General features: G+C 35.8%; 1 protein-coding gene across 1 annotated transcript; it reads left to right on the top strand.

Moving 5' to 3' along the window:
* The first annotated feature begins 20,820 nt into the window (after positions 1 to 20,820).
* Positions 20,821 to 21,377, top strand: LOC131636640 (uncharacterized). The gene is made up of 2 exons (XM_058907251.1): positions 20,821 to 21,074; positions 21,143 to 21,377. The coding sequence occupies exons 1-2, from the start codon at positions 20,821 to 20,823 to the stop codon at positions 21,375 to 21,377; spliced, it is 489 nt and encodes a 162-aa protein (XP_058763234.1).
* The last annotated feature ends 1,054 nt before the right edge of the window (positions 21,378 to 22,431 follow it).

The raw sequence follows: 22,431 nt of genomic DNA, 5'->3' as shown, positions 1-22,431 counted from the left end.
GGGGATACTTTCTAGTTGTGTACAAGGTAGAAGATTGTTTGAACAAGGAGTGTTCATATTGTATGGTCCCTTGAAGTGGAGGATGGACCTATTTGTGGAAGACTAGACCAACCTGACCAGAGTCGTTGTACCTTCTTGATGAAAGAAGATAATGATGCTTGGACAAGAAGATAAAATTCAAAAACTTCATGCGGGAGTGAAGACTTTGGATTGTATTGTTCAATCATTATACAAAGAGAAGAGTATTATCAAAAGCTTCATGCGGGAGTGAAGACTCTGATAAGGTAATCTCTATAATTAAGGATTATGATCAGGATTTGATGTTTGGAGTAGGGTCTAGAATGTAGCTTGTTGAAGAAGCAAGCATATTGTAGGGTTAATTTACTTTCAATCCGTGGATGTCATGCTTACAATTAAAATATGGAGTAAGCAGTGTGTGAATTCTGTTGAAGTATGGTTGTTTTCCGCTGCATAGCCTCTGGTGCAACCCCTTTTGTAAAAGAAAAAATCTAGGGTTATTTATATTCAACATAATGTATGGCAGAACCTTACAGTTGTAATTAAAGTGTCAAAGATACTTGAGTAATCTCTCAAGTCCACTCATAATGGCATGGTTTATTAGAGCTGATGAATGTCAACTGATCAATGATGTTTATATGCGTGTGCAAGTGTGAACCTTGAAGAGTTTCAAGGCTGGTGTGTTCCTAGAAGGAGGAATAGATGTCCTACTGGGTGTTAGGACATTAGTACTGGTATGCAGCTACCACTTGAAGGAAAGATGTTCTGGTGCTAAACTAATGTAGTGTGAGAACATTGGTTTTGAACCTACTCCTGGTCTGGAAGAGGAGACATCTGATTATAAGTTGATCAGGACACGATCAACATGTTCTTCTACTCCAAATCCTAGTTTATGGGGGTTAGAAGTAAAAGCTCACTACCAAAGAAAACCCATGAAGGTATTACTTTCTGATCCTTTATGTTTAAATCAAGATGAGCTTACATCTGGTATTTTCCTCTGATTAAAGGAACCAGATATGTGAATTTTCATTCATAACCATAGATCAGTTGTTAGAGCTGAATACTGTGTCTCAACCACAGTGGAATATGGTCAAGAATGTTTATTGCCCTAGTTGTGATCCAGAAAGGATAGTGTTATTTGGAATCAGGGAAGTCAGATGGCTCAGAAGAATCTGACTAATTCAGTGTTATGTTATTAATAAGTCTTTTCCAGAAACCTAAATGAGGGAATCTCCTCTATAGGTACGGACTATGGCATCCATCATCTCAAAATCATAATGAAAGTCTGAATAAAAGCTTATTGAGACGCTGGCTATTTTATTCCTTGATATGTCTGGATGTTGCTGATAATTGCACTATTTTGTTTCCACTCCAAGTGCTATGAATTAGATGTTAGAGATGTTAACTAAGAACCATGAAGGATGATGTCACGTTAGATGTTACAACATCATCTCAAGATCTTCAGTTTCTTTGTATAGTGTTTGCCAAGAGAAAAATATATAAATGTGAAGAGGTAATCAACCAGAATGACCTAGTGTGAGTAGCAAATTCTAACTGACTAGCTGGTAAGTACTTTGACGGGAGACTTAGTACTTATTGGGGGTAGAACCTGAATGCAAGACTGAGAAGAAGAAACCAGTCGAGATGAACTAGTGTGAGTGGTAAATCTTACTGAGTAACTAATAGAGTACTTTGACGAGAAACTTAGTACCTATTAGATGATAAGTCCTTCCAGTTATGTATTCAAGGACTAGTGTAAACTAAAGGTTCGTGTTCACTGTTATCTTCACAAGTTAAGGAAGTGTGGCATAGTATCTGGTGAAGCATACTGATTCTGTTAAATATCTCGATGGGAGCTGGATATTTTGCAATGTCTGTATGAAAAGCTCAGACCTATCAGCTGAAGATTGATTTATGGTTATACATTCATAGTTTCTTCTACTTCAAGTTGCAGAGTGTGGCAATCTGAATCTTGTGTAGCAAGAAAACTGAGGTTTCTGGACTTGGAAACTGTGGCAAATTCCAAATGAAGGGAGCTTCAAGGACGAACATCAAAGATGTCCTAAATTTGTATATCTCAGGAGGAGTAAGAAAGTACGAATATCAGCAAAGACAATGTTATTCTGCTTCTAATAAAATGGAAAGTCCTTCAAAGACTAATCTTTAAGCCAGAAGAACAATGTCACACAAGATGTCAGAAAATAACTCAAGACATGTTTATTCTTAAAGAACAGCAAGGATTGTTCTTTGTATTATCATCTAAAAACATGTATTGATGGTGTGTATCACTTGTTCTGACTTATTGCATGTTCCAACCTATGCACAAGTCCACCTGATGCAGTTCTTCTTCAAATAACATCTCTTGATCAAGACTTTTGTTAAAGTCCAGGTATGTTGTTTAAATTGCTCAGGTTTCTAGAGTCTTTTTTGTTTCATTTTTTAGTCTCTCATGTTCTTCTTTTGGATATGAGTAAAGTCTAGAGTCTAGGTTATGTTTTTCAAGTTGTGACAAGCATAGGGTATAAGGGTAGTGTTCAAACATTGTTAAGTCTAAGGTCATTCTTTGCAGTTGTTTTGCAAAGATATTCTTTTCAATTTTAGAGTCTTGTTTCGAGTCAAGAACACATATTGTTTCTTGTGTTCTAAGTCATTCTATAGAGGTCTGTTGTCTCTATGGGTAGTCCAAGTTATTGAATCATTCTAAAGTCATGAACACTAACTGTCTTGTGTTCTGAATTATCCAATATAGAGGTCTGGTTCTCTATGTATGTAAATGGATAATCCAAGTGTTTAAATTTCCGTTAATGAGTATCCTCTTATGCTCTAAAAGAGGATGTTGTGTCAATTTGTGTCGTAGCATAGTTCTCAGTTTGAGGGGGAGCATTTAGTATTTTCTTCCTCATGTGCATCATAGACTCAGTTTTCTCCTTCTCTATGAAGATGATATCTGTGATGTTATGTTTCCTATGCTATAGTGAGTTCTCCTTCAACAAAGCCTTTGTCTTATTATGGCTAAAAAGGGGGAGTAGTGGTTATGTTATGTTATCTCTGAAGAGCAACTTTTAAGGGTGAGAAACTGTGTGTAATCCGTGGGATCCTTAAAAGAAAGAGAGAACATTGGAGTTAGACCTACCAGAAAGATGTCCTAGTATGATGTTTCAACATCATAAAAGAAGACTGAAGGCTGTCACTTGTAAAGTTTGAAATATCATAAACATTGACTACTGAAGACTTCTAAATTGTTGCTACTGAATTGTAAATGTTTAAACTGTAACACCCCATATTTTCCAATTTTAATTTAAACAGAAATTAAATTATTATTTAGAATTATTTAGTATTTTCGTTGAACTATTTGGAGGAATTATGGAATATTGGTCTTTGGGCCAAATGTGGTATTAGTAATGAGGAAGTGTTGAGTTATTGAGCCCATTAATAAATTATGTTATTGATCGGTAAAAAATAGCAAGTGTACTATTTTTGCCTCTGTAGTAATAATAGGGGAAATTCCCCGAATGTCGATCTCAAGGACTGCGTAGGAAATACAGATTCGTAAAATATGATTCAATTGAACAAAAGATTAATGTTTTGGTTTTGGGGAATTAAATCCTTGCAAAGTAAAATAATGAGAAAATAAATTGATTTTTGTTATCAAATATATGAGATGCTAGGGTGAGTGGTTGATTTGGCATGTAACACTTTCAGAATTAAGATCTCTTCAACAAGTTCATAACATTCAGTTACCACATCTTTAGGGTGTTTCCTCCTAAGTCCTTAGTGAGGAAACCTTTGGTCTTCCAACCTAAATCCTAAGTCCTTAGGAACCTAAATTGAAACCAAGCTTTTATATAATCAAGATTATGTGGTAATTATAGGGTATCCCTAGTCCTAGGTGATATCTACTATAATCAAATTATGCACAAACCCTAACAACTACAGTCCTGTATTTGTTAGCCATAGATTAATCCTTATTTGACCGATAAAGAAAACAAGAAGAACATTGCATAATTTAACTGAAAATCATAAACCAATGTATTGACGAAATCACAAATTCATCGTTATTACAAAACCAAATCAGGACCACCCCCCTAGCATTGGGGGGTTTAGCCTCTCATAATATTCAAGAAAGACATAGTAAAGAATTTAGACATTACAAAGATAATTGGGAACTTTGATCTTCAATGGTGTCCACCGTTGAATCTCTCCGTCTCCGAAATCCTTGATGAAGCTATCTTCTCTCTTCTGTGATTTTCTATCGTATGATGCAAAAGTCCCAAAATAATTCTCTCAAACTCAATTAAATAGTCTAGGTACAAATCTCAGGCAAAAGAAATGTCTAAAGTACCCTCAAGGTGGAGATTTGGTGAAAAAGCCCTAAAATTGGAAGTTTTTACGCTCACAGCAGCACTGGCCGTGCTTGGACGCACGGGCGGCCGTGCTGCTTTTATTTTTATTTTTGCTCCCAGCCATCCTGACACGGGCCGTGCGAGGAAGCACGGGCGGCCGTGCGTCGCCCCTGGATTTTGTATGGGGGAGAGGTGATCATCTGACACGGGCCGTGCGTGGAAGCACGGGCGGCCGTGTTTGACCCCAGAATCTTAAATTTTCACCTTTCTCTTGCTTCTCCTTCCTTCATAGTTGCTTTGACACTTAAGATGACTTGTTTAAACCTGATATTCATACACAACTACCCAAACGGCATCAAAAGAATCTAAATAACTTAAATTAAAACAAAATGCAAAGTAAACATAAAAACAATGGAACATGAAATACTTAAACAAAAGCAATAAAACATTGATCAAAGTGTTATCGAATCGACAAATTTAGACCGAATACATGACAGAAATTAGGTAGAAATGGTGACCGATCACAACCCCAAACTTATCTCATTGCTTGTCCTCAAGTGATGCAAGAGACTAAACAGAGGTCACCCTGGATTTTTCTTTCCACAACACTGCCGATGTTATTCGCGACTTATGTCTACCTTTTTAATCGAATCTCTGGCTTGCCGAACCAAACTTTCTACCACACTTCCACATCAGAGTACCTTTTTGCCTGCAAGCTTTTTCACACTTCTCACCAAATCTCTCAGGGTTAAAGTGTTTTGCACTCACAAAATCAAAGTATGCAATATCAACTCTTAATTTTGAATAAATTCTACCTTCACTACACTAACAAAGTTCACACACTTTTCGAGGTCTTTTGGGCTGTAATGGGGTTTAGGTACGGTGGGATACACAAGGAAATGGATAAACAAATGGTTTTGGGTTCGACATTCATGTTGTGTTTTTCGTAATTGTGCTCAACTTGTTACACTGGGAATTTATTCGACTTAGACTCTTTTGCTTCACTCATTCTTCTGTGAGTGCTTAATGTAACTGAGTCTTTCATTCGGGCAAGTTTTTCTCTTTCTTTTTTTTATGGGACATACATTCATATGTCTCAAAAATTTTATTTTCATTTTTTTTTTTACTTGCCCTCTTCTTTGATGATTACTACCCCAAACTTAGATTTTAGCACAACTCTGAAAACCACAACATTTATGCCGAGCAAGGGTTGGAAGTGTTTGGCTGCGGTTTACAGATATGGTTATAACAAACAAAAGGATATGGCTCAACTGGGGTAACAACGGATAAACATATAATTTAGGATGGCTAGAAAGGCTCAGGTGGTAAAACAAACAAATGCCTCAGTGTGTGTCCTCATATTATGCTGTGTCAGTAGAACATACGCAAAATCAGAATGATAAAGTCATACCTGAATGAACTCTCATGATGATTATTTGTTGTGTTTGGCTTTTTGTAACCTCACCATGTTGGATAAGCTTACAGGTTCCAAAGCACTCCTCGTGTCATATGGCTCTTTTCCGGTGCAGGTATACCATACAATCCTCTTGGTCCAGTATCAGCAAGTCGCGTCCAACAGTTACTTTTCTTTCGGCTGCATCAACTTCCAGGGTGCCTTGGGGGAATAGGTTCAGGTTGCACCTTTCATCCACTAAATACCATTCATCATTCATTCGGCATCCATAAGTCAATCTATAACACAATGTCAACATAACACACAAACAAAAATGGAAAACAACTAAAAGTAAATGAAAAGAACCCCTCCCACACTTGAACTAAACATTGTCCTCAATGTTTTAGAACCAGCCTTGGAGAGGTTGCTTACAGAGGTATTGCATTCCAATGATCACTTCCTAGCTTCCACTAGAGATGCTCTCTTTTATTTCCTGAAAATAAAACAAACAAACAAAGAAATTAATTATTAAAACCGTGAGTTGCCTCCCACGAAGCGCTTCGTTTAACGTCGCATGGCTCGACGGTCCATTACCCTTTATTATGGAGGGTATTTCCTTCTCTAAACCTTGTTGCTTGTTACTTTCTCCACCAAAAACTCATGGAGATGAAAAGCATGGACCACTTTTCTCTTTAACTCACTTTCAACCTCCATCTTCTCACCTTGGTTTTCTTCTTTCTTTTTCTTCTTAACTTCTATAGCGACCTTAGGACTTTTGATAGAAACATGAGCTAGTTTCACCTGAGAAGCTATGCTTGAAACTTTTTCTTGGAGATGTTTAGGGCTTTTGTATTCTTCCTCACTTTCGATCATACCAACAGAAGCTTGATCATTTACAACCGCCATATGTTTCTTAACTCCTAACATCTTCAAGGTTACTTCTTCATCAAAAGATCTCAGTGTTAGTGTCCCTTTTTCAATGTCGAGGTTGCAGCGGCCTGTCGACAAAAATGGTCTCCCAAGAAGGATAGGAGTTTCTTCGTCTTCCGGAATGTCCATGATGTGGAAGTCAACAGGGAATACAAACTTATCAACTTCCACTAGTACATCTTCAGCTACCCCATATGATTTCTTAACGGTGTGATCAGCGAACCTTAATTGTGTCTTACTTTCACTAATCTTTTCCAATTCAAGCTTTTTGAAAATGGACAACGGCATTAAACTCACACTAGAACCAGAATCGAGGAGCACCTTTTTAAATGTTATATTCTTGATAGTGCATGGTATCGCCACCGCTCCAGGATCTTTCCTCTTTATTGGGATCTTTCTTGCTGACGAGACTATTCCACACTTCTCAGTTTCAATTTTTGATTCTCCTCCCAGTGATCTCTTTTTCGCCAACACCTCCTTCATAAATTTCTTATACAAGGGCATGTGCTCAAGTGCTTCAAAGAATGGTAGATTTACCTCTAGCTTTTTGAACAATTTAGTGAACTTCTCAAAGTCTTTCTCTTTTGAATTCTTCTTTGTCACTCTAGAAGGGAAGGGTAGTTTGATCACCGGTTCAGCATCTTTCTTATTATTTTTTTCTTCAACTAGTTTAACCGGTGGTATCACAACTTCTGGCTCTTTCGGATTCTCTCTTATTTCCAGGTCCACCTCTATTACCATAGGATCATCTATTTCCTCTTTTTCTTTTTCCGCTTCTGCCACTTTCTTACTCCTTGTAGTAACAGCATTAATCTTCTCTTCGTCTTTCGGATTTTTCACAATTGAACTCGGAAAGGTACCTTGTGCTTGTAGAGTAAGATGTTGTGCTATTTGGCCCACTTGAACTTCCAGATTTTTTATCGAAGCTGTGGTGTTCCTATGGTTGTTTCTAGTTTCTTCTTGAAACAGAGAGCATTGTCCAACCAATCTCTCAATAGCTACTTCCCACTCCGCCTTCTGAGGAATTTGTTGCTGATCTTTCCAAGCAAAGTTGGGATGATTCTTCCACCCTGGATTATAGGTGTTAGAATACGGGTTGTTTTGCCTCAAGAATTTGATTTCTTCAATTTGCTGGGGAGTAGCAACGCAACACACAGTTTGGTGAGGGCCTTGGCAAATTTCACAAAGCACAGGTTGAGCTTGTTGGACTTGAGCAACCTGTTGAGTACCTATATTCATAGCCTTTAATCTCTTTTCTACCTCTGCAGCTATAGCATCTTCAACCCGAATTTTTGAGGTTTCCAACTTCAGATCAATAACTCTTTCAGGTCTATTGGTACACCTGTCATACAACTCCAAATGCTCATTTGCAGCTATCGCTTCAATGATCTTGATAATTCCGGAGGCTGTTGTGAAATTTGTTGAGCCTCCAGCTGCTGTATCGATCAACTGCCTTGTTTTCATTTTGAGCCCATTCACAAATATTTGCATTTGGTCAGTTTTGTCCATGTTGTGAGTGGGACATGCCACTAGGGTTCTTTTGAATCTTTTATAAGCATCTCCTAAAAGTTCACCCTCCTGTTGCTTGAAATTCAAAATATCATACCTCTTCCTTATAAAGACCGAGGCGGGAAAATACTCATTCAAGAAAGCCTTCTCCATCTCTTCCCATGACGTGATACTGCCTGCTGGAAGAGAATAGAACCATTCTTCTGCTTCTTCGGCCAAGGTGAACGGGAACATTCTCAGCTTCTTTGCCTCTTCGGTATGCCCTTCAATTTTTAAAGTCGTACTCATGGTAAGAAACCTTTGTAGGTGCTTGTTTGCATCTTCATTAACCTTTCCGGTGAAAGGTTTTCTTTCCAGCTGATTTATTGTGCTCGGATGCAATTGAAAGTTAGCCGCATTTATCGGTTGGTTGACAATTGTCAGTCTACCTCCCGGCGTGTTTGTAGCACCGTAGTCACCAAGAAGTCTCTCCGGCGCTGGTGGATTCTCTCCCATGACTTCTCCTTCACTTTCGGAATCTGAACCAGAATGAACTGAAATAATTTCTTCTTCAGATTCCAGATTTTCTCGACGAGCTTGTCTGCGCCTTGCGTGCAAAGTTCTTTCGATTTCTGCGTCAAAAAGAAATTCAGCTGAGGCCTTACCTCGCATAAACAGATTAGACAATTTTTAGAATAAGAAAGAAAATAAAATAAAAATAAAAAAATGCAGAAAATAAAATTTTAGTCGCAGAGCAACAAAATTTCAATTGAACTTAAGTTAAAAATCTGTATTTTGGCAGTCCCCGGCAACGGCGCCAAAAACTTGATCGGTAAAAAATAGCAAGTGTACTATTTTTGCCTCTGTAGTAATAATAGGGGAAATTCCCCGAATGTCGATCTCAAGGACTGCGTAGGAAATACAGATTCGTAAAATATGATTCAATTGAACAAAAGATTAATGTTTTGGTTTTGGGGGATTAAATCCTTGCAAAGTAAAATAATGAGAAAATAAATTGATTTTTGTTATCAAATATATGAGATGCTAGGGTGAGTGGTTGATTTGGCATGTAACACTTTCAGAATTAAGATCTCTTCAACAAGTTCATAACATTCAGTTACCACATCTTTAGGGTGTTTCCTCCTAAGTCCTTAGTGAGGAAACCTTTGGTCTTCCAACCTAAATCCTAAGTCCTTAGGAACCTAAATTGAAACCAAGCTTTTATATAATCAAGATTATGTGGTAATTATAGGGTATCCCTAGTCCTAGGTGATATCTACTATAATCAAATTATGCACAAACCCTAACAACTACAGTCCTGTATTTGTTAGCCATAGATTAATCCTTATTTGACCGATAAAGAAAACAAGAAGAACATTGCATAATTTAACTGAAAATCATAAACCAATGTATTGACGAAATCACAAATTCATCGTTATTACAAAACCAAATCAGGACCACCCCCCTAGCATTGGGGGGTTTAGCCTCTCATAATATTCAAGAAAGACATAGTAAAGAATTTAGACATTACAAAGATAATTGGGAACTTTGATCTTCAATGGTGTCCACCGTTGAATCTCTCCGTCTCCGAAATCCTTGATGAAGCTATCTTCTCTCTTCTGTGATTTTCTATCGTATGATGCAAAAGTCCCAAAATAATTCTCTCAAACTCAATTAAATAGTCTAGGTACAAATCTCAGGCAAAAGAAATGTCTAAAGTACCCTCAAGGTGGAGATTTGGTGAAAAAGCCCTAAAATTGGAAGTTTTTACGCTCACAGCAGCACTGGCCGTGCTTGGACGCACGGGCGGCCGTGCTGCTTTTATTTTTATTTTTGCTCCCAGCCATCCTGACACGGGCCGTGCGTGGAAGCACGGGCGGCCGTGTTTGACCCCAGAATCTTAAATTTTCACCTTTCTCTTGCTTCTCCTTCCTTCATAGTTGCTTTGACACTTAAGATGACTTGTTTAAACCTGATATTCATACACAACTACCCAAACGGCATCAAAAGAATCTAAATAACTTAAATTAAAACAAAATGCAAAGTAAACATAAAAACAATGGAACATGAAATACTTAAACAAAAGCAATAAAACATTGATCAAAGTGTTATCGAATCGACAAATTTAGACCGAATACATGACAGAAATTAGGTAGAAATGGTGACCGATCAGTTATGTTTTCATAAAACAAGGAAATAAGAGGAAATTGAGAAATAGAGGAGGAAAACCTTAGAGGGAGAGAAGAAGAACTCATGGGCAAAAATCATTTTTGTATTCATGGTGCAGCCTTCACAAAACGAGTCATAACTTTCTGCTCGTAGCTCCAAATGAGGTAATTCTTGAAGTTTCGGATTCTACACGAAATTTCTTTCAATTTGATATATTAACTCGTGTCAGGGAAATTCTTAATGAGGGAGATACACGAGTTTGAAGATTGGAGATTCTTGCTGAAATTGAGGAAAAAGGGCTTACAGGTTTGATGGAGAAGAAGTGGAAGAATCCATATTCCTGGCTAAGGTAAGGGGGGACTCTTCCGGTTAGCATCTTTTATCGTGTTATAGATGATATGATTTATTAGATACATTGTTTGGGTCAATTGGGTTATGTCAGAATTGGGTTTTGGAATGATTTTGGATAGAAATTGCATGATTGATGATTACCTCTATTGAATTCTTTATAGATTTGTGTTCTGATTGATGTTTGTGATATGGGTTTTGTGTCAGCTGTTGTGTTGTTGTGTTCTTCCATGGAAACTGAATATGAGTTATGGGTTTCCAATAATTGGATAGAAAGTTAGGTTTTAATGTGTAAAACTGACATAGGATAATAGATTGATGAAATTGGATGAATGCCATATGTTAATGTGTGAAAAGATGATGTTTTAGACTTAAAATCGCAGGTTGTTAGTGGTGAAAACGAGTAGAAAATGGACTAATAAGAATTGCAGGTTTTTGGGAACGCTGGCCATTTGCGTATGATACGCGTATGGGGCTAGGCCATACGCGTATGAGGGATATTCCCAAGGGCCGTACGCGTATGATACACAGCCTGTCCCGTCAGAATACCAGCCTTCTGCTGGAACGCATATGATACGCGTATGAAGGGAAGCCATACGCGTATGAAAGAGACGGTAAGCGTATGGGAAGCTTTTTGTGAAAATCCATTTCTACTGAGACACGTATGATACGCGTATGGAATTGTGTGATACGCGTATGGGAGTGGCTGTACGCGTATGACTGTGCTGTGTGCATGATTTTACGTTTTGTGATTTTTGAAAGTTTAATGATGTATAACTTTTGAACTGTTGGCCTATTTTGAGTGTCGTTTCGAGTATGATGAACCTTATGAAATAACCTTGTGTTTAGATAATGTGTTGGGAACATATATAATGAGATGTGACAATACATGCTATGTTTTAAACATGATTCGTATGATGATTTGTTTGGTTGTGTGATGGAGCTTATGAGATATTTCATGTGATGATATGAGTATGATGTGAATATTTTGTTTGTTTGATGGATGATATATTATTGACATATATGATGATATTAGACAATATGAGATGTGTTGAATGATGTGAATACATGTATATTCTTATTATTGATGATGACGATTGGTGTAAATACATGTATGTTCTGTAATGATGGTGATGATGATTGATTTGTGATGAATGATGCTGATACATATACATGCTTTTGATGATGATGATGATGGTAAGAGTATGAGACGATGTTGTTCATCGGATCGAAGATGTAATAAGTATGTTATATGTGTGAATTCATTCATAAATCATTTGTTGAGGGTTGTATCCAGATGATGTGTTGGATCAGTGAAGGGCACAATTCCCATTGTGTGGAATTTGTGCTGGCAGGGCCATATCTTAATGATGCTGGATCGGTCGGTGGGTTATTCCCATTGATGATGTTGGTACCACATGCATAGTGTCAGTGGCATTCATATGCATGACTTTTATAACATGATTGGATGCTTTTCCAGTGTTATGATTGTGATGATGTGTTGGTTGTTGTGATGATGAAACCTGTCTGAATATCTGAATATAATACAATTGGGTGAATAATGTAACTATGATGTATTATTATTTATGACTCAATAACATTTGTTAATTTTGAATGAAACTCACCCTTACTGTTGACATTTTCAGATTGGCGAGTAGTGGCTTTTGGCTTTGGTGAGGATAGCTCATAGGCCAGTTTGTTTAAGTATAGCGTCGGTGTCATGCTCTGATATTGTAACACCGGGGAACGCTAGTTTAGAGTCTATGATGATACTCTATTCTGTTGCTATTATATTAACTTTGTGGGATATTGCATAGATGATGTTATGCTTATCCGTATGATGAATATTCCGCTGTGTAGAAACATGATTTTATTAAATTGATAATTATTCATTAATGAAGCATGACAAGTGAGTTATAATAAATTTTTTATTGAATTGTGACACCCTTGTTTTCATGTTTACTCTGAAATTTTTATATAATTGTCGCGGGGTTTAGAAGGGTGTTACATAAACCCTTGTATTTTTTATGCTTCTGTATTGCAAAGGTTATGCAAATTAGTTTTAGCAAAAATAAGCCAAAGGGGGAGATTGTTAGTGCTTTTGAGGATTGACTTTATGTTTGGTAAAACTAATTTAGCAGCAATAGGATAAATAGAATTATAACTTGTAAGAGAAAGCAGGTGGAAGTTCTATTTAATGGAAACACATGGTGTGTTGAAATGTTTCAACATCTGGAACAACACGATGTCGAAGAAGATGTCGTGACATCGTAGTTGAGCTGACAGTTTGGATTCTGTTATAACAGAAACAGAATATTCCTAAAATATTGAATCCTATGTGGAGTTATATCTAAGAAGATCAAGGAAAACATTTAGGAAACTAAATGTTGAAAGATTTTATCGGAGAATCTGTTGCAAAAGTGTAACAACTTATTGTTGTTATTTGGAGCATATTTTATGGAGATATTTGTGGAGAATATCTTGGAGCTTATATTGTGGAGCAATTTTAGCAACAATTTGTTATGTCAGTTTGTTACGATTTAAAGGTCAAAAGAATTAAGACAGAATATTGAAGATTATATAGTTTCTAATTATGGAGACAATTTAGGAAACTTATGATTAAAGATCTTTCTTTTAGCAGAAGAATTCTGCTGATTTGTAACAGCCAATAAAGCTGTGATTGAAGGCCCAAGTCCAGTTGGGAATATGTTATAAATAGGAATCTTTGTAACCTATTTTAGTAAGTTATCCGAGTATTGACAAGATGTAGTTTTTAGGGTTAGCCGTGTAAGTGAACCACCCCGTTTGTGGGATGGTCACTGATTTGTGCCTCAAAGCCTGTAGGTAAGAGGTTTGTTTTACTCACTCAGAAGCTGTGAAGTAATGAGTGAAATTTTGTTCTTGGAGAAAGCTTGTAAGCAACTTCAAGTTAACTTTGTATATGTGCTTAGAATGTTGGAAATTAGGTCGTCGATGCAGTGGCTGAGGTGTTGACTGCTAGACATTATTGCTATGATTAGGAGTGGAATGGAGATATTCCATATCTAGGGAGGACCTAGGTAGAAGGGTCATTGGGTAGTGATTAAGTGAGAAGTTGTAAACGGGGGAGTTTAACTTTGAATTGATACTGCTAATAGTAGACTTCATCCTTGGCTTGGTAGCCCCTAGAGTTGGTATTGTTGTATACCGAACTGGGTGAACAATCATGTGTGTTATTTATTTTCTGCACTGTTATTTGTATTCCTATCTTGTCTGTTTTTATAATGTCAGATCAGATGTCATGACATCTATATATGACATCTGAGTTCTGTCTTACCAGAATTTCATTTATAATGAATGATATCTCACCCCTTCTGTTTGAATGTTACCCTTTGTTGATAACGTGCAGGTAATGATGTGGAGTAGTCGTGTACCTATTAGCTCGAGTCGGTGTGTCGATACTCTAATACGTAGCACTCGGGGGACGTCTAGCCTGTTTTGATTGTGTCGTGTTATCTTGTTGTTTCTTGTTGTTATATTCGAAAGTTGTCATCTTTTATTGGATTATGTTGTTACATCCTTATGAGATATGTTGGATTTGTTGATTGCCATGATTGGCATATATGCGATATTTTGGTTTATGTTGTTAATGAATTCTGCTGCAATGTTCCTAAGTTTTGGATTGAATGACTAATGAGTTATGATTTTTCCTCTGATATATGTGTTATGTATCTATGAATTAAGAGCATGTTTATGATTTGTTTTAAGTTGAAATTATGACGCCTCAAATGTGATGTCTGTTTTGAGACTTTTATACTCGGATTTCCATGTTAATTATGGGGTAGATTTGGGGTGTTAAGTTGTATCAGAGCAAGTCGGTCCGTCCGGCCATGTGTCGTGTCGTAGTGTAGTCTAACAATCGTGTATTGTTATTTTGTGCTAATTGCTTTTATGTTGTAGTCAAGAGTTGAGATGGTTGGAAGGAATGATGCTACCATTGCTGCCGCTTTGGAGGCGATGGCCCAAGCTTTGGATCATCATCCGAATGTTGGTGAGAATGCTGCTTCTCACAATTTGGCTACCTTCCAAAGAGAGAACCCTCCTGTTTTCAAGGGAACTCATGATCCTGATGGCGCATTGACATGGCTAAAGGAGATTGAGGGAATCTTTCGTGTGATGGATTGCACTCCAGATCAGAAGGTTCAGTATGGGACTCATATGCTAGCAGTCAAAGCTGATGACTGGTGGTTAGAGACTCGTAGGAGGTTGGAAGCTAGTGGTGAGGAGATCACTTGGATCGTGTTTCACATGGAGTTCTTAAGGAAGTACTTTCCTGAGGATGTCTGTGGCAAGAAGGAGATAGAATTCCTCGAGTTGAGACAAGAGAACAAGTATGTTATGGAGTATGCTGCTAAGTTTGGTGAGTTGGATAAGTTTTATCAACACTATGATAGAGCCAATGGTGAGTTTTCCAAGTGTATTAAGTTTGAGAATGGGTTGCGTCCAAAGATTAAGAAGGCAATTAGTTACCAAAAGATTCATATCTTTGTTGATTTGGTTGATTGTTGTCGAATTTATGATGAGGAAAACAATGCTCATTATCGTGTTATTAATGAGAAGCGGGGCAAGAGTCAACAAGTTCGTGGCAAGCCCTGTGAAGCTCTGAGTGGAAAGGGTAATCAAAAAATGGTTGAGGGCAAGAGATCTAGTGGGGGAGATGCTCTCGCTGGTATTGTGTGCTCCAAGTGTGGTAAGGTTGGTCACAAGAGAACTGTGTGTACTGCTGGTACCAAGAGATGTTTCCGTTGTGGTAAGATTGGACATGAGGCGCCTGAATGCAAGCACAAGGAGATGGTTTGTTTCAATTATGGTGAAGAAGGACATATTGGAAGTAAGTGTTAGAAAGATTGGGTCTTGTGTTGTCTTCTATGAACGGAGAAATGGTTGTCGATACTCTGGCTAAGGGATCAGTAACTACTTCTCTTGTGTGTTTAAAGTGTCCCGTGTCAATTTTCGAAAGAGACTTTCTTGTTTATTATGTTTGCTTGCCATTTGGAGGATTGGATGTGATCTTGGGGATGAACTGGTTAGAGCATAACCATGTTCACATTAATTGTTTTGATAAGTCGGAGAGGTTTTCTTCTCCTGAAGAAGAAGGTGTTGAGTTGTTGTCAGCTTGACAGATGCGTATGTTAATGAAGGAAGATATTCAAGTGTTAGCTTTGGTTGCATCGATTCCTGTGGAGAACCAAGCGATCATAGAAGAGTTAAAGGTGGTGTGTGAATTTACTAAAGTTTTCCCTGATGAAATTCCTGATGTGCTGCCTGAGAGAGAAGTTGAATTCTCTATTGATCTTATACCTGGTACTAGTCATGTGTCTATGGCACCGTACCGAATGTCCGCATTAGATTTGTCCGAATTGAAGAGGCAATTGGAAGAGTTGCTCGAGAAGAAGTTTATGAGACCTAGTGTGTCTCCATGGGGAGCTCAAGTGTTGTTGGTCAAGAATAAAGATGGAAGTATGAGACTTTGCATTGATTATCGTTAGTTGAATAAGGTGACAATCAAGAAAAAGTATCCACTTCCAAGAATTGATGATTTGATGGATCAATTGGTTGGTGCCCGTGTGTTTAGCAAGATTTATTTGAGGTCGGGTTACCATTAGATTAAAGTAAAAGATGAGGATATGCAGAAGATGGCTTTTAGAACGCGTTATGGACATTATGAGTATTATGTGATGCCCTTCGGTGTTACTAATGCACAAGGAGTATTTATGGAGTACATGAACCATATTTTTCATGAGTACCTGGATCGTTTTGTGGTGGTGTTCATTGATGATATTTTGATTTACTCTAAATCAGAATCAGATCATGTTGAGCATTTGAAATTGGTATTGAAAGTCCCGAAAGAGAAGAAGTTGTATGCTAAACTGTCTAAGTGTGAATTTTGGTTGAAAGAAGTTAGCTTTCTTAGTCATGTTATTTCTGGTGATGGCATTGTTGTGGATCCGTCTAAAGTAGATACCGTGTTGAGATGGGAAACTCCTAAGTCAGCTATCAAGATTCGAAGATTTTTGGGATTAGACGATTATTATAGAAGGTTCATTGAAGGATTTTCTAGATTGGCACTTCCGTTGACTAAGTTGACTTGTAAGGGTAAGGATTTTGTGTGGGATGTTTTTTTGAAGAGAGTTTTACAGAGTTGAAGAAGAGGTTGACGTCGGCACCAATTTTGATATTGCCTTATTCGGAAGAATCGTTTGTGGTTTATTGCGATGCTTCTAAGATGGGTTTAGGAGGTGTGCTCATGCAAAATGATAAAGTTGTTGCTTATGCGTCGAGGAAATTGAGAGCTCATGAGAAGAACTATCCTACGCATGATTTGGAACTTGCTGCTGTTGTGTTTGTATTGAAGATTTGGAGGCATTGTCTTTATGGTTCTAGATTTGAGATATTTAGTGACCACAAGAGCTTGAAGTATTTGTTGATCAGAAGGAATTGAATATGAGGTAACGAAGATTGTTAGAATTGTTGAAGGACTATGACTTTGGTTTGAATTATCATCCAGGAAAAGCTAATGTTGTAGCAAATGCTTTGAGTCGCAAGACTTTGCATATGTCGGCAATGATGGTCAAGGAGTTGGAATTGATTGAGCAATTTAGAGATATGAGTTTGGTATGCTAAGTAACCCCTAAGAGTGTTCGATTGGGTATGTTGAAGATCAACAATGATTTTCTGGATAGTATCAGAGAAGCTCAAAAGTTAGATGTGAAATTGGTAGGTTCAATGGCTGGAATCGATCAAATCGAGAATAGTGATTTCAAGTTGGATGCGTATGGTGTGTTGAGATTTCGTAATCGTATTTGCATTATTGAAGATGTAGATTTGAAGAGGGCTATTCTGGAGGAAGGTCATAGGAGTAATTTGAGTATTCACCCAGGAGCTACAAAGATGTATCAAGATTTGAAGAATTTGTTTTGGTGGCCGGGAATGAAGCGTGACATAGCTCAGTTTGTGTATGCATGTTTGACTTGTTAGAAATTGAAAGTTGAACATCAGAAGCCTGCTGGATTAATGCAACCGTTGGAAGTTCCAGAATGGAAATGGGATAGCATTTCTATGGATTTTGTGATGGGATTACCGAATACTGTAAGAGGGCATGATTCGATTTGGGTGATTGTTTTTCCAAATATATTATTATGAGAAAAAAGTAGACACTTTTATATCAATTTGATTTTTAAATAAGTGAGTTATTTTTTAAACATGGAAATTTGTAAAATAGATGAAAATAAGAGGAAAAAAATTAGAGTTTAGCAAGAATTAATTTAAGTTTATCTATTTTATCGTAAAAATTGATTCACTAAATTATATTTTAAATTTATTTTGATATTTTTTAATCTTATATATATTATAAAACTTGAAATATAGGCTAGATTTCTAGATTTTATAGGTTTGAAAGATTGTCTCAATAACAATTTTTATTTGAAATTTTTAATAGTGATAATTAAATATTATATTATTATTATTATTATTATTATTATTTTATTATTATGTATAATACTGGTAATTGGATGTTAAATTATTATTATTTATTTTTAATGTATGGGCAAATTATTAAAAACATAATTAGGGTTTATTCTTAGAGTTTTTACCAAGACTAGTATATAACCCGCGCGTAGCGCGATAATCCTGAAATATATTATTGTCATTGTTTATGAAATTTTAAATTTCATCAAAAAAATTTATTATTGTTTCGTTTGTGGAGTGTTTTTCCAGTTATTTTAATTATTTTATATGTAGTTTTATAAATACATATATGAGAAAAAGTTGAATTTTAAGAATAATATAGAAGATTAATTGATTATGTTTATAGGATTTTATTCTAATGAGATTTTTTGAATTAATATTATATATGAGTTTATTATAATATTTGAGAATATGTTGAATTTTAAGAAGTAATAAAAAAGATCTATGTAATTGTAAATAATATAGGAACTACATAAAATTTTATCAATTAGTTTATATCTACAAAATTTAATGATTTTAATGAATGAATATTATATAAAACAACAATTTGATTGGTTGATAATTTTTTAGTGATTATCATTATTATTATCTATTACTATTATAGTATTATTTATTATTATTATTATTATTATTATTATTATTATTATGTTTAATAGTAGTAATAAATAAATTATTATTTTAATATTTAAAATATATTAATGCTAAAGTAATTATCAAAATTAATTTAAAGTTATGTAAGAATTAAATTTTAGAAAATGAACAAAATATTTTAAATTAATTTCAACATATCGCAAAATTTAGTGCAAATGTATGAATGGTATATTTAAGTAAGCATTTGATTACAATATGTTTAATTAAGCATTTGATTACAATTTGATAGGGTATATTTGCTTTCTAGTCCTTCATTACATAAAAGAAGTTAGGATTTGTTGTTTATAAATTGTGGGTTATTAAATAACCACAAATTGAATTTAAAGAGTTAATTTTTTAATTAGTATTTTGCATTATTATACTATTATTATAGGTACTCTCACATGTTGGATTATGGAGTCAATGTAATGAGGTTGCATGGAATATAGAAATTAATTAATGATATTATTGTACTATTATTTGTCAAATTATATATATATATATATATATATATATATATATATATATATATATATATATATATATATATATATATATATATATATATATATATATATATATATATATATATATATATATATATATATATATATATATATATATATATATATAGGGTTATATTGACTCCAAGAGTAAGTTATAAAAACTTACTCCACATCTTGACCATTAATTCTTTTCAATCTAATGGTTAAAATTAATAAGGAATAGTTTTCTCTTTCCATATTTTATGACTTATTAATTTTAACCATTAGATTGAAAAGTATTAATGGTCAAGATGTGGAGTAAGTTATTATAACTTACTCTTGAAGTAAATATAACCATCCTCTCTCTCTCTCTCTCTCTCTCTCTCTCTCTCTCTCTCTCTCTCTCTCTCTCTCTCTCTCTCTCTCTCTCTCTCTCTATATATATATATATATATATATATATATATATATATATATATATATATATATATATATTCTTACTCCAAGAGTAACTTATCAAGACTTACTCCACATCTTTACCATTAATTCTTCTCAATCTAATGGTTAAAATTAATGAGTATTAGTTTTCTCTCTTCATATTTAATTACTCATTATTTTTAACCAATAGATTGAGCAGAATCAATGGTCAAGATGTGGAGTAAGTCTTGATAACTTACTCTTGGAGTAAGAATATCTCTCCTATATATATATATATATATATATATATATATATATATTAAAATGAGAAACAAAATCTTAAATTTTAAGGTTAAGAAATTAATTTAGAGTTCTTTATGAAGCATCTGATATCATAACTAAAAATCTAGGCCAAATAAAGACAAATAGAATATCAATCTTTTAGTAGAGATTATTATGTCATAGCTCATTATCTATTAACAATTGAAACAAAAATATTAAAGTATTAGATAAAAAATAAAAAAGTAAAAATAATAAAAATAATGAAACAAAAGTGGATTGAAGGATGAGATTGAAAAGCCAGAGGCAAGTGGATTGAATGCAATTGTAGAGGATTCAAATATGCCAATGGAAGAGGAAGTTATTTGGACACCTGTTAGTAAAGTAACGCGTGATAGAGGTAAAGGTACTTTGCTTACTGAATCATCTGCTGTGTTACAATGTCTTAATGGATTTGGGGCTTTGGGGGCTTTGAATAGCTCACAGAACCCTTTTGACAGGGGACCATCTTAGATGCTTGGAATGTTAGGGGGCTAAACAAAGTTGGTAAGCTAAGGGAAATTAGCTCTCATCTCCTTAAGCTCCAGCCTGATGTTATAGTTATGATTGAAACTAGGGTTAAGGAAAATAAAGCTTCTGCTGTTAGAAATAAGCTTGACCTTAAAGGGGATTATATTGAAACTATTGCCACCATAGCAATGGGAGAGTGTGGATTAAGTGGAATCCAAATAAAGTGAATATTAGACATGTTACAAGCTCTAGTAAGCTTATTCATTGTGGAGTTTATGTAGTAGATGGTAGATTTAAATTCTGGATGACTGCCATATATGCTCATAATGATTTGACACTGAGGAAGAGTCTTTGGAAGGACTTGGAAGACATACATAAGAATCAACAAGGGCCTTGGTGTGTTGTTGGTGACTTTAACAATGTGGCTTCTAGTCAGGATAGGATAGGAGGGAATCTTGTTACTGAAGCGGAATATGAGGATTTCCAAGCTATGATGGACACAACTGGGCAGGGGAAATGGACAGTACAGGTGAATTTTTTACTTGGACCAATAAGCAGGCTAGCAACCCTATCTACTCCCGTATAGATAGACTGTTAGCTAATGTTGAGTTGCTTCATGATAACAGTCAAGCTGTGCTTACCATACTTCCTCCTCATGTTTCTGATCATGCAGTTTTATACCTGGCTACTCCTGGTGAAACTTGTGGTTGGAGGCAGTTTAGATTCAACAATTGCTTGGTGAATGTTGTGGGATACCTGGAATGTGTGGAAAGGAACTGGGCTCAACCTACTAGAGGAACTCCTATGCAGAAAGTATGGTTTAAACAGAAGAGGCTGAAACCTGATTTGTTGAAGTTGTAGAAGCAGTCAAATGATATCTAGAATAAGAAGACTAAGGCTAGGGAGATGTTGGATCAGGCTTATGAATAGCTTAGATGTAATAAGATGGATCCAAACATTATTGGCATGGTTAAGGACAGGACTGAGGCTGTGATCTATTGGAATGAGATGGAGGAAAAAATGATGCAACAAAGAACAAATATTGACTGGATCAGATTAGGAGATGGAAATAATGCCTATTTCCATGCCTTCCTAAAGTCTAAACATAGCTCCTAAAGAATGAGTATTATTCAGAAAGAGGATGTAACTCTCCTTACTACTCAGGCTGACATTGCACAAGAGGTGATAGATTTTTATAAAAAGCTTATGGGACAAGAGAGTACTAGACTCCGTCAAGTTGACATTGAAGCCTTAAGAGCAGGAAGTCAACTTAACCAGGGACAGAGAGAGATGCTGGTCAGTAAAGTCACAGTTGATGAGATTGAAAAATCCCTGCAAGGTATTGGTGAGTTAAAGTCTCCTGGAGTGGATGGGTCTGGATCCCAATTCTTTAAGTCTTGCTGGCATATCATAAAGGAGGATGTGATAAAGGTAGTGCAGGATTTCTTTGAACAAGACAAGATGTTTCTACCTTTTAATCAGACTGTAGTCACATTGGTGCCAAAAACAAAAGAATATAAGAGTGTGAAGGACTATAGGCCAATTGTTGGATGCACAACCTTTTACAAAATAATCTCCAAAATTCTCACAAATAGGTTGGGCAAGACTCTGCACAGTGTCATACATTTGTCTCAGGAAGCTTTTGTTCCTGGTCAGGTAATCCATCATCATATTCTGCTTGCTTATGAACTGATAAAGGGTTACAATAGGAAAGGTGGGACCCCAAGGGCTATGATCGAACTTGATCTTCAGAAGGCTTATGACATGGTAGACTGGCATGCTATGGAGATTATTCTTAGAGAGATTGGATTACCTTGTAAATTTATTCATTGGATAATGCTGGTGGTCAGGACTGTTACTTATAGATTCAAGGTTAATGGTGAATTCACAACTGAGATGCAGGCTAAAAGATGGG

The sequence above is a fragment of the Vicia villosa genome, unplaced genomic scaffold, assembly GCF_029867415.1.
Source record: "Vicia villosa cultivar HV-30 ecotype Madison, WI unplaced genomic scaffold, Vvil1.0 ctg.001800F_1_1, whole genome shotgun sequence".
Classification (NCBI taxonomy): Eukaryota; Viridiplantae; Streptophyta; class Magnoliopsida; order Fabales; family Fabaceae; genus Vicia; species Vicia villosa.
This window is presented reverse-complemented; position numbering and strand designations above follow the sequence as displayed.